General features: G+C 34.8%; 2 protein-coding genes across 2 annotated transcripts; one reads left to right on the forward strand and one right to left on the reverse strand.

Annotated features, from left to right (window-relative positions):
- Positions 1–919: 919 nt before the first annotated feature.
- On the reverse strand, positions 920–2,051 carry LOC107956125 (uncharacterized). Its single transcript, XM_016891863.1, has 4 exons — positions 1,814–2,051; positions 1,647–1,747; positions 1,287–1,534; positions 920–1,160 (listed from the first exon to the last, which is right to left on the reverse strand). Exons 1-4 carry the CDS (start codon positions 2,049–2,051, stop codon positions 920–922), a joined length of 828 nt encoding a protein of 275 aa, XP_016747352.1.
- Positions 2,052–2,534: 483 nt separating this feature from the next.
- LOC107956124 (K(+) efflux antiporter 2, chloroplastic-like) lies at positions 2,535–6,108 on the forward strand. The gene is made up of 8 exons (XM_041096774.1): positions 2,535–2,667; positions 3,041–3,094; positions 3,186–3,244; positions 4,557–4,623; positions 4,696–4,872; positions 4,975–5,031; positions 5,248–5,322; positions 5,446–6,108. The coding sequence occupies exons 1-8, from the start codon at positions 2,596–2,598 to the stop codon at positions 5,566–5,568; spliced, it is 684 nt and encodes a 227-aa protein (XP_040952708.1). The 5' UTR covers positions 2,535–2,595; the 3' UTR covers positions 5,569–6,108.
- Positions 6,109–12,472: the final 6,364 nt, after the last annotated feature.

Below are 12,472 nucleotides of genomic sequence, written 5' to 3' on the forward strand. Positions count from 1 at the left end.
AAAATTATTATTTGATTTTATAAAAAAAATTGAAAACAATATATTTATTAATTAAAAATTAAAAAAATTGAAAAAAAATCAACATATTTCCACCAAAATCGAAAAAACGGTACACATCACTAAATGTTTTTTAAAACCAATATTTTCTCGAAATTGGCTACACAATCCCCTATCCATTGCACGGTAAAAAAAGTGAAATTTAGATCGATATATATTCCGGGGTGGACCTTTTCTACCACGTGTCAAAAATGTAACTGATTTGACACTGTGGTATATCCAAGGCCATATTTTCAGTTCCCTAAACCCTCGTGTAATTTTCCACGTCACTTTCCCGGTTTCCAAACAGAGAATTGCAGTACAGGTTTTGAAATGTTCTACGTTCCAACCTCCTCCTGAGAAGAAATGAAAGAGATAGTAAAAACGATGTTATCACTTTAAAATTGAAAGGAAATAGAAGTAAGAAAAGGCCACGTTGATTTGTTTATCAGTTCGTTTTTTCTGCTCTTTATTCTTTAACTTCTCCTCTCAAACTCTGCCTCTTTCCAACATTCTTTCGTTTCTTTGATCGGTCAGTGCTCACTCTTCACTTTGATCCATTTTTTGTACAGAGCGCTTACGTAATTTCTGCGCATACGCATAGGCATGCATACACGTATAGGTATATGTTTATTGTATAAAAGTATGTTTTGGATAGCTGTTATAGGGCTGCTAGGGTGGATTCATTGATACTTTGACCCAACCTTTTATGCTACAATTTGGACTCATCTAAGACAGTTGTGTAGGCACTAACAGACCCCTTATTCCAATCGGCGACAAAGCTTCAGTTAGTCATGGCTACTGATATGAGCTTGGATCCACTTGAATCACTGATCAATCACTCTTTGCCTTTGAATAGAACAAAATATCCTTTTTTAAGTAACTAAGCAATACTTATCAGATTTCTATCAATTTTAGGTGTTAAGAGAACATTGGAGACAAGTTTGGCACGTGAAGGAGTGTCAATCAACACATCTCTTTTCCTTTCTGCTTTGATGTATTGACCATTGCCCACTTTTACTCTCGAGTTGAAGTTTTTATCTATGCTCTTGAAGATAGCAGCATCAAGTGTCATGTGGTTGGTGCAACCACTATCAATTAACTGACCTTTTGTGCTATTTCTTCTGATTACTGAACAAGAAACAACAAATACTTGCTTTTCCTGAGCATTGCTCTCTTTTGCCACTTGAGCTTCCATTTTAAACTGCTAAGCTTGATGTTTTTTTTTGTTGGCCTCTATTTTTGCAAACCTTTTCAACATGGCCCAGCTGTTTACAAACCTTGCATTGCACATCAGGTCCATACCAGCAGTTTGCTTCTGGATGGCTAATCCTTTTAGAATGAAAGCAAGGTGGATATCTTTTTTTTGCTCAATCTCTTTTAAGCTTGTTTGACCAAGTTTTCTTCCCTTTGTAGCCAGAAGAGCTTGAGGTTGGTCTACTCTTGGCTTGAAATGCACCTTCATGATGCTCCTCCTGTCTGCTAGCTCTCCTTTGTTCTTGAGTATAAAGAGAATTAATTAGCTCAGTCAAAGAGATACTTGACAGATCTCTTGAGTCTTTTAGGGAAGAGATTTTGACTTCATATATTTCAAGTAAGGTTGAAATAACCTTCTCCACTATTCTGCTTTCACTGGATTGGTCTCCAAGCAGCCTGATGTTGTTCATAATAGCCATAATCCTGTTTGAATATTGCTTAATTGTCCTGACTCCTTCATTTTCAAATTTTCAGTCACTTTTTAAGTTGATGAGTTGTTGTTGTCTTGTTTTTTCAGTACTTTGAAACTCTTCTTTAAGCTTGTCCCAAGCCTGCTTTGGAGTCTCACAGGCCATGATCCTTATGAAAATCAAGTTTGACACATTGTTTTGGAGGCAGGACATTGTCTTGTACCTCTTGGCTCTATAATCAGAGTGTTGCCTAATTTGAGCTACCGTGGGGTTAGCTCTCAAGGGTGGTGGTTCAAGATTAGCATTGACAACCTCCCATAAGTCAAATGTTTGTAGGTAGGTTTTCATTTTCACTACCTAAATGTGGTAGCTTTCACCATTGAGCACTGGTGGTGGTGTTGGAGAGAAAACGAATCAAGACATGTTATTAAGAGTAGAAAAGAGAAAGGTCTTCTAAGAAGTTGGCTCTCGATACCAATTGTAGGAGTTAAGAAATAAATCAAGAGATCACAGCAAAGTCTTGAGCTTGAAGCTATAGTGACTTGTTGAACAAACAAAGAAATCGGTCTTGAAGTAACAAGAATAGATTGCTTAACAAGAACCAAAACAAGAAGAGAAATTAGCTGAAAGATTCATCTATCATTACTGAAAACATTTCATTACATATAACAAGTAATCAACTTGTCTGAAAAACAAAAAAGTGTTACCTAAACACACCTAATTCCACTAACATAGTCTTGAAACTTATAAAATATTGCTTGCACTCTTGGTTAAGCTGATTTATCAAATCCATCAGCACCAAATTACATCAAATACATTACATACTTAGTTCAAATGTAACTAAGTAGCAAAACATCAATTAAACAACAAAAAATAGCAGCATGTTCTTCAGATGCAACTTGCATGGCTCGAACAGAATGGTCTGCATGAAAGCCACTTTTTAACACCATCCAACTCCATTGAGGTTTGCAGGTTTCCTGTTTTTTCCTCTAAGCAGTTTGTGAATAACTAAAGCAGCCTTACCATGGTTCTCTGAACCCATGTTTTGTTGCTTTCATGCAGTAATAGTTTGATAGGGAAGATGTGATGCATGAGTGACATATGGATCCCCCATAAGTTATAGAAAGAAAGCTAACTATTTTTTCCATAAAATTATTTAGATTTTCATCAGTTCTAGGGTTAATTTAATGTGTATTTTATTAAATATTGGGGGCAATATAAAGTATCTGTATTCAGCAAAACTCTTTTTCAATATATTAAAGCATCTGATTCCTGATGAAGTGGGATAACTGATAATTACTTGCTGATCTGTCTCTTTGACTTGGTTTTATTTTCAGACTGATGATTTGGAAGATCACATTATCATTTGTGGATTTGGACGCGTTGGGCAGGTGTTTATATATTTGTACCCTTGAATTTGAAATTTTGGTATAAATATGTTTGTAACAATGGCATATTCTCTTTTGTTTTTGTTGTTCTCAGATCATAGCTCAGCTTCTTTCAGAACGGCTAGTTCCATTTGTTGCACTTGATGTGAGGAGGTAACCTGAAATTTTATTTGTATTTTTACAGTTAGGTTTCAGTTTTTGAACGTCAACCGATTATTGCAAACATCTAAATCCATCATCTTTTGCTAGAGCATAAATCCTAGTGCCCATGACTATGAGTTTTGTTTTCTTCACAAAAGGGGTCTAAAATGCCCTTACCAAAAAAATAAAAAATCAATTCAGTCCCTAAAGAAAATTACACCCAATTGAGCCTTCATTGACAAAAAAAGAAAAAAGAAAATCTATTGGTGTCGTGAAACAGAAATGAAAACAAAGCAGAGTCTTGAGCAACAAGCTTCAATGACTTGCAGCACACAACAAGGAAATCAGGCCGTGAACTTAAATCAAATTGCTTAACAAGGACCAAAAACGAGAAGAAGAAATGCTAAAAAAGATTCATCATGTTGATAGCTGAAGTTTACAGAACTTTTAAACAAGCAAAACAGCTTGACTGAAATTTGTCTTGAAACATATAAAAACTTAACTTGTACAAATAGAAAAGCTAATTTAATCAAGTCAATCAGCACCTAATCAAAACAAATACATTGTCAACTTAGTTCAAATGTAACTAAGCAGCAAAATACAAAATACTAAACATTAGTAGCACGCTGTCCTGCTGCAACATGCATGCCACAACAAAACCAAGCTGCATGCAAGCCATTTCTTAACAAAATCAGTTAGCTCTTTCCGTTAATGAAAACTGTCATTGCCGATTTGACAAAAAAAGAAGTTGACGCATGGCATGATTTACTAAGGGCTCAGTTGATTTTTGGATTTTTTTTACTTAGGGCATTTTATATTTTTTGCCTTTTTTTACCCATTTTATGCAATGTATTGATATAACATTAAATATCCAGTTACTGTATATCTTGTATGTTCATGATTATGAGGTAGAAAGATTGAAGTAAATACATGAGGAAGTTGGCTCCTGGGTGAACGGAACCTGGGGCCTTACTCTTTGAGATGCTTTTCTAAAGGGAAAGAAGTGGGTGGCAGTACTTGCCCACAGTCGAGATGTCACTTGCCATGGAAATGACGCCAGACTGTTGTACTGTTATATGTAAGGGTAGCCCTATTTCCCGGCACATTTTTCCTTCTTTAATGCAAATCAATTACTTGCCTACTCTTATGTAATTGACATTTTTGTTGAAGAAGCTAAGACATTCTAGGAAATGGACCTGACTCATTTTGGAAATGGTCGTAAAGTTAGACTGTCCTAATCTATAACAGTGGTGGACATCACAAAGAATCATACAAGTAAACCCATCAATCCATCATGGTAAGATACTGATTTCTCTTCTTTCAGTGATAGGGTGGCCATGGGGCGCGCACTGGGTCTTTCTCTTTATTTTGGAGATGCTGGTAGTCGAGAGGTACACAAAACTAGTTTGAAATTGGTTGAAGTTGTGGATCAATATTTGACATTCTTAATACTGGGAGACTAGGTCCTTCATAAAGTTGGTGCTGAAAGAGCATGTGCTGCAACAATAACCTTGGATTCTCCCGGTGCCAATTATAGAACTGTTTGGGCTCTGAGCAAGTATTTCCCTAATGTGAAGACTTTCATACAGGCTCACGATGTTGATCACGGCCTTAATTTGGAAAAAGCTGGGGCAACGGCTGTAATATTCTGATACCTTCTACTAAATTCTCCTCTGTGCGTATAATTGTTTTCCCTTCTTCTGGAGTTCCCTTGTAATTCTCTTCTTGCTTGTTGAGCATAGGTTGTACCAGAGACCTTGGAACCAAGTCTGCAGTTAGCAGGTGCTATTCTTTCACAGGTATTGGAATCTTGAACAACTTGTTTACCTTATGTTTTCCTTGGCAATGAAGGAACAGGTTCATAATTTTTCTGTAGGAAGAACCAGAGAGTTTAATTTATTATTTTTGTTATCCTGAACGAAAATGTTGCACATTCGTGGATCTGATGCTTCAGCTGCTATTCTGTTATTGATATGCTAACACTTTTTGTCTCCCCCTATTTCTTTATGGTAAAGGCTAAACTGCCAGCACAAGAGATTGCAACAGCACTCGATGAATTTAGGTACCGTCATCTTGCAGAGCTAACAGAGGTACTGCTCCCTCTCACCCTCCTTTTGATGCCAAAGAATTTTAAACCACCAGACTATTAAACATTGAACCAACTAACTGATTAGATAGCCATTCACACTCTGACATCTCAAGTGTTTGAACAGCTATGCGAAGCTAGCGGATGCTCACTTGGTTATGGATTCGCTCGTGTCATGAGAAAATCTGAAACCCAGCCGTTAGATTATCCAGATGAAAACCACTTCACTGAAGGAACGTTGCCAATTTGACGAAGTAAGACGGAAAGAGGAAGTGTGCAGAATAACTACATGCGCCGTTGTTGCAAGTTGTACAATGTACATAAATAGAACAAAGGGATAGAAGCAAAGGCATGGTGGGACATTTCACTGATAACAGTTACATTTAAGCGGTGGATAAACCTTCTGATACGAGTCACAAAAGCCCAAATTCTTGAAGGTGAGGCCCAATAAATAAATTCCCAGCCCAATCAAGAAATCCACCCATACTTAGATGAAAATCAGGCCAAATTGTCAAAGTGGCCCAAGTTGTAAAGTTTTATTTTTATTTATTTATTTTATTTAGTTTAAATTTTTATATTCAGTCCAAGAGTCCCAAATAAAAGACCCTTGGCCGAATTTCCATATTAAAATAATTAGGAGTTTTTTTTTTGTTTTAGTTTTAGTGTTGTAATTAAATTAGGAAAACATTTGAAAGGCCTATTTATATGGCTTGGCCAGCCACCCTACATTACATTACAATTACATTGAAAATTTCAGATTTGATTTGAGTGAAAATTCTCTTTGAGTTCTTCAAGGATTTTCTCTTGAGTTTTCTTTAGAAGTTGTTTTAACAATCTTTTTGATTGTGGGAGCCATCTTCAACCTTCTTCTTGCCATTGATATTCTTTGGAGGGGAGATTAGAGCCGTTTGAAGGGAGTTGTGAGATCTTTCGAGATTTCAAGGCTTCTTAGGACTTATCTTTTAATTTCTTACTGTCAATTCTTTCTTTATTTCTACTTGTGCTGAATTATTATCTAATCTATTTTCTGTTCTTATTGTGTTTTCAGCCTTTTTCTATCTTAAGGAATCAGCCCAAAAATCCCCAATTTCTAGGGTTTTTCCATACTCTTTTTGGGTGAAATTAGATTGTCGAAATTTGGGGAAAACTATCTTGGTGTTCAATTGGGCAGAATCACAATCTCCTTGAGGATTTCAAGAACCCTAACACTTATTTCTATTCTCAATTTGATTCTTTGCTGATTTGGGAATTTTATTTCAGATCTGGAAATTCAAAGTTCTAATCTTTTAATTTTTCTGTTTCGTTTCGGATCTGATTGTTTAGGGTTTTCGTAGGAGTTTCCCGTGACTTGGCAACTCGATCTTGGTCCGCGCGCAACCCCGTATCATTTGGTATCAGATTTTGGGCGTTTTGGGTGTTCTTGGTTGATTTCTAAACTGATCTCTATTTTTTAAAGCATAAACGGCAGTTTTACCCAGAAAAATTGTTCAAAAAAAATTCATTTGAGTGGGTAAACGTTGTCCGATTGATCTAAAATTTTACATACATGTTTTTGGCACTGTGATTGAATATAAAAAATTATTCCCGCAAAAAAATCAGTCAAAAAAGTCAAAAAAATCAAAAAATACGAAATTCAATAAAAATTTAAAAAAAGATTTAGCGGGTTGAATTTGGTGCCCAAAATTTCCAGATCAAAAATTCAATATATAAGGACACTCCAGATTTAATTTCGTGATTTTTGGAGATCGGGAACACCTCGAACGAAGTTGTCAAGTTACTCCGCAGTTTTTCGGGTTTTCTGTTTTCAGCAATTTTTATTGATTCTTAGCTGTAGGTTTTCATTTGTTTCCCTTTATTCTTCCTTTACGTTATCTAAAACCTTCTTGTTTCTTGTGTTAGTAGGATTTAAACGTGTGCACAACTTCTTCCTCGGTGCAACACGAATCAATTGGTGTCTCGTCAGTTTTTGGCATCCTAGTGCAAATTAGGATTCTTTGGTAGTTTGGTTCACACTCTCTAATTGGTTGATATAAACTCTGATAAAGAACTCACAAGATTGAATTCGACCTCATTGAGAATTTGATTTTTTCTTTTTGAGTGATTAACGGTGAGGTTTGATAACTTTTATTTTTGAGTGTTGAGTGTTTTGTAGGTTTTAAAAAAAAATGTCTACAGGTGATAATACTAGTGACATATTTAAAAAATTCCAACAACAGTTGGACGAACAGGCTGCTGCACTTCGAGCGTTGACTGCTACTATCAATGAGGTGCGGTTGAATCAAGAGCCTCAATATCGAGATCAAATTAAAGACGATGTGGATAACCAGCCTCCTGCTCATAGGCGCGCTCCTCGGCGTGTCCCTAGAACTGATTATGATCTTCATGATCGTGGACAACCCTCTTTGGCAAAACCAAAGAGCGAGCAACAACGAGAACATCTCTTTCATACTCGCTGCCATGTACAAGGTAAGCTTTGTAGAGTTATTATTGATGGTGAAAGTTGCTCGAACGTAGCCAGTACGACGATGGTGGAAAAGCTTTGCTTAACCACTACCAAGCATCCACGACCTTATCAACTACAAGGGCTTAGCAACGAAAGCCAATTTAAGGTCACTCAACAAGTGCGCATCGCCTTTTCTATCGGTAAATATCAAGACGAAGTCGTGTGCAACGTAGTACCTATTCAAGCCTGCCATTTATTGCTAGGAGAACCATGGCAACTGGATCGAAAAGTCACTCACGATGGTCGTACCAATAGGTATTCTTTCAAGCATCAAGGAAAGAAACTTACCTTAGTGCCGCTCACTCCGGAACAAGTCCATGAGAACCAAATCAAACTGAGAAATTCTGTTAGAACAAGTGAGGAAAAAGAAAAAGAGAATGAAAAAGAGCAAAAAGAGATTGAGAGTGAAAATGAATGTGAAACAGAAAAGAAATTTGAAAAAGAAGTTGAAGAAAGAAGAGAAAATGAGTTAGAAAAAGAAACAAAAGAAAAAGACGAGGAAAGGCTAGTGAGGAATGTTTCCACTAACCAAGATATGAATTTTTCTTGTGTTGCTACTTTTCAGGTTTCTGAAAGATCGAAAGATAACTTTCAACTTCAATACCTCTCAAATGAAAGACGCTTTCATACGATCAACTTAGGCAAAGATGAAATCACACTACATGATCCCGAAGGTAAGCGAGGTAAGGAAATTTTAGAAACCGAGTCCAGTGCAGATTTGAAAATTATTGATAAAACTTTTGGTGACTTAGTTCTTAAAAGATCCCCTCATTTTGATCCGATTAATTGTTACTCTTCGATTGTGGTTGATAAAGTCATTACGAAAAGAAGCGTGATTTGTTATTCTCTTGATTTACCTTGTGTAAAATCCTCGAATTTGTCCAAATCTGTTTTGGAGAATAAGGTAACGAAATTTTCCAAATTTGTTTTCAATTTATATTCGTGCCTTAAACAATTTACGTGGTTGTACATGAAGTTTGAGTTCCATTTGACAAAGGTTAACTCAACAACGGAGATTCGACTACACTATGCCCCCGATGAGCGAAAGTTTGTTTTAAATGAAAAAGGTAAAATCGACCCTTATTCTTCTGCTTATCGAGGTAAGATGCTTGAAACCTTTGAAACACTTTTGTACTCCTCGGATAGTGATAAAGATCGTGTTGATGAACACTTAGATCGAAACGTGCTTGACTGTCCTATTTTATTTATTGATGATCTATCTGTTTTGATGGTTGATAAAAAGATTCTTGTTTTTGATAATGCATGTGTGAGTGAATCTATAGACCGTCGATTAATGCATGGTATGATTATGCAACTCTGTGAACCATGTGAATCTTTTCAAATACCTACTTGTGACGATTATGTTTACCATTTGATTTATTACTCGCAATTTATTCATGGTTTGTGGGAACAATGTGAGACGACTGAATGCCTTAAAACATGTCCATCTGTGTTTCAAATATTTGACGAGGCAGTGGTGAGTAAATTAGATTGTTTGCATGGTAATCTGAATCTGTCCATTCACATGCGTTATAACTGTTCTGTTATGCTTATGATTGGACTACAAGCTTGTTTCCATTGCTATTTACTATCTCATGGCTATTCTTTTCAGTGGACTCAATTGCCATTAGTCCCGTTCGATAGAGGAAAGTCGAGTTCATTTGATTTTTCAGATTCGAGGACGAATCTTTTTGAGGAAGGGGGGAATGATACGAGTCACAAAAGCCCAAATTCTTGAAGGCGAGGCCCAATAAGCAAATTCCCAGCCCAATCAAGAAATCCACCCATACTTAGTTGAAAATCAGGCCAAATTGTCAAAGTGGCCCAAGTTGTAAAGTTTTATTTTTATTTATTTATTTATTTATTTTATTTAGTTTAAATTTTTATATTCAGTCCAAGAGTCCCAAATAAAAGACCCTTGGCCGAATTTCCATATTAAAATAATTAGGAGTTTTTTTTTGTTTTAGTTTTAGTGTTGTAATTAAATTAGGAAAACATTTGAAAGGCCTATTTATATGGCTTGGCCAGCCACCCTACATTACATTACAATTACATTGAAAATTTCAGATTTGATTTGAGTGAAAATTCTCTTTGAGTTCTTCAAGGATTTTCTCTTGAGTTTTCTTTAGAAGTTGTTTTAACAATCTTTTTGATTGTGGGAGCCATCTTCAACCTTCTTCTTGCCATTGATATTCTTTGGAGGGGAGATTAGAGCCGTTTGAAGGGAGTTGTGAGATCTTTCGAGATTTCAAGGCTTCTTAGGACTTATCTTTTAATTTCTTACTGTCAATTCTTTCTTTATTTCTACTTGTGCTGAATTATTATCTAATCTATTTTCTGTTCTTATTGTGTTTTCAGCCTTTTTCTATCTTAAGGAATCAGCCCAAAAATCCCCAATTTCTAGGGTTTTTCCATACTCTTTTTGGGTGAAATTAGATTGTCGAAATTTGGGGAAAACTATCTTGGTGTTCAATTGGGCAGAATCACAATCTCCTTGAGGGTTTCAAGAACCCTAGCACTTATTTCTATTCTCAATTTGATTCTTTGCTGATTTGGGAATTTTATTTCAGATCTGGAAATTCAAAGTTCTAATCTTTTAATTTTTCTGTTTCGTTTCGGATCTGATTGTTTAGGGTTTTCGTAGGAGTTTCCCGTGACTTGGCAACTCGATCTTGGTCCGCGCGCAACCCCGTATCACCTTCTTTTTAATTGTTTGTTTATTTGTTGTCTAAAGGGAATTTTTCCCATTATTTTTGTTACAATGGTAAGTTTAGGGAAAGCAACGACGGAATGTTGATAGATTAAATATATAACAACTTGAATCCTAATATTTGATGGATAAACAGATAGAAACGTCTAGTTTTTTTTCCCATATCTTCTAACACCATAATATTAGAACTACTCACCACTGAGGTATTGTAACACCCCTAAAATCACTATGCTTTAAAAAGTGGTATTAAGTTAAGATTGTACATAGTAAATTTCTTGGTAAAATGAAATAAGATATATAATTGATAAAAGAGAAGGTTGATGGATGCTAAAGGAAGTTAAATCAAGAAATATGTCGTGATATATTAACTTATGGCAGGGATTAAATTGTAAAAATATGAAAAATTTTAGGACTTAAGTATAATTATTTGAAATTTAAGAGGTTAAAATGCAAATATAAGAAAAGTTGAAAGATAAAAAGTGCAAATACCTTGAATATGGAAAAGGTAGTAAATAAAAATATAAAATTTTACTAGAAGAATTTTGGATAAATTACAAAAATACCCTTGACATGTGACCTAGAGATTAAGGAGAGAATATGGACCACTGGATCACAATGATGATGTTTGGTAATATATTGTTATTTAGAATTTTTATTAAGGATATTTATTTATGACAAATAAAGAATTTTCTTCATTCTTCTTCTCACTATCATGCATGAGGAAGAAAGAAAGAAATTTGGCCTTTCTATCATTTTGGTCCTTGAAAACCTCAAGTTCTCATTAATTTTTTTTGATTTCCAAGTGCATTTATAAGTAAAATCAAGTGGCTAGCAACATGAAATACTTAGTTTTCTTGTTAGAGACCATAAAGTCATGAATGGAGAAGAAAGAAAGATAAGAGAAGCGTTAAGAAATTAAGGTTTCATGGTAAGTATTTGAAGAGAAAGAAAAGAAAACTTTTATTTATGTTTAGTTGAAGTAGAAATGTGGAAAAGATTTTTGGTGAAAACTTTTGATTATGTTCTTAATGTGTTCTTGAAGAGAGAGAAAAGAAAAGTGATGGAAGTGTTAAAGAACAAATGAATGGAGAAGACAAAGGTGTGAAAGGAAGAACTGAAGCAAAGGAAGTGAAAATCTAGCAAAGATGGGTAAGTACTCATATGACTAAATTGAGATAAGCGATGAAATGAGTGTATTACATGTGAAATTAATTAAAAATAATATTACTATAAAGGATTACATGAGAATTAATATCTAGAAATTATTAAAATTAAATTAAGCAAGTGATATATTAAGCAACATGAAAGTTAAAGTATGAACAAATTTTATGTGTACATAACATGCAAGTTGTTTTGAAAAAAAAAAACAGCAGTAGCGATTCAACTTTAAAATTTTCCAAAAATTGTATAGAGTGAAATAGAAAGAGAATTTTATATTCTCGGAAATCTTGATGAGTCTAGTTTTATACGAGACAAATGGAATTAGCTTCTGAATTTTATGGTAAGAGAATATCAGAATTTAGTGAAGAAGACTCAAGCTGCCAAGTAGTAACCCCTGAGTTGACTTAAAAAGAAACTGGTATTAATCTCCTTTAAATTAAATTCAGAAGTTTTGATGGTAAAAAAAATTATTGAGTCTATTTCAAAAACAACAAGCACATCTTAATTTAAAAATTTGTAGACCAAGATATAAATAATTTAGTGACTGCTACTCAAGTAGACAACCCTGTTCTTTGTATATGTGAAAGCGCTTGTTATGCCTACATGTGAAGATAATGAAAGATTAAGGTTAGTATCTGTGAAATTAAATAAAAATAATTGTGTGAAAGATTTCACGAAAGAATCTTGTGAGAAATAACAAGAAATTAATTGGGAAAGTGAAATAATAAGTGTCATGAAAAGTGGGCATGAAAAATAAATTCATTAGTATTTGATAATCAA

The sequence above is a fragment of the Gossypium hirsutum genome, chromosome D07 (genome assembly GCF_007990345.1).
Source record: "Gossypium hirsutum isolate 1008001.06 chromosome D07, Gossypium_hirsutum_v2.1, whole genome shotgun sequence".
In the NCBI taxonomy this organism is placed as follows: domain Eukaryota; kingdom Viridiplantae; phylum Streptophyta; class Magnoliopsida; order Malvales; family Malvaceae; genus Gossypium; species Gossypium hirsutum.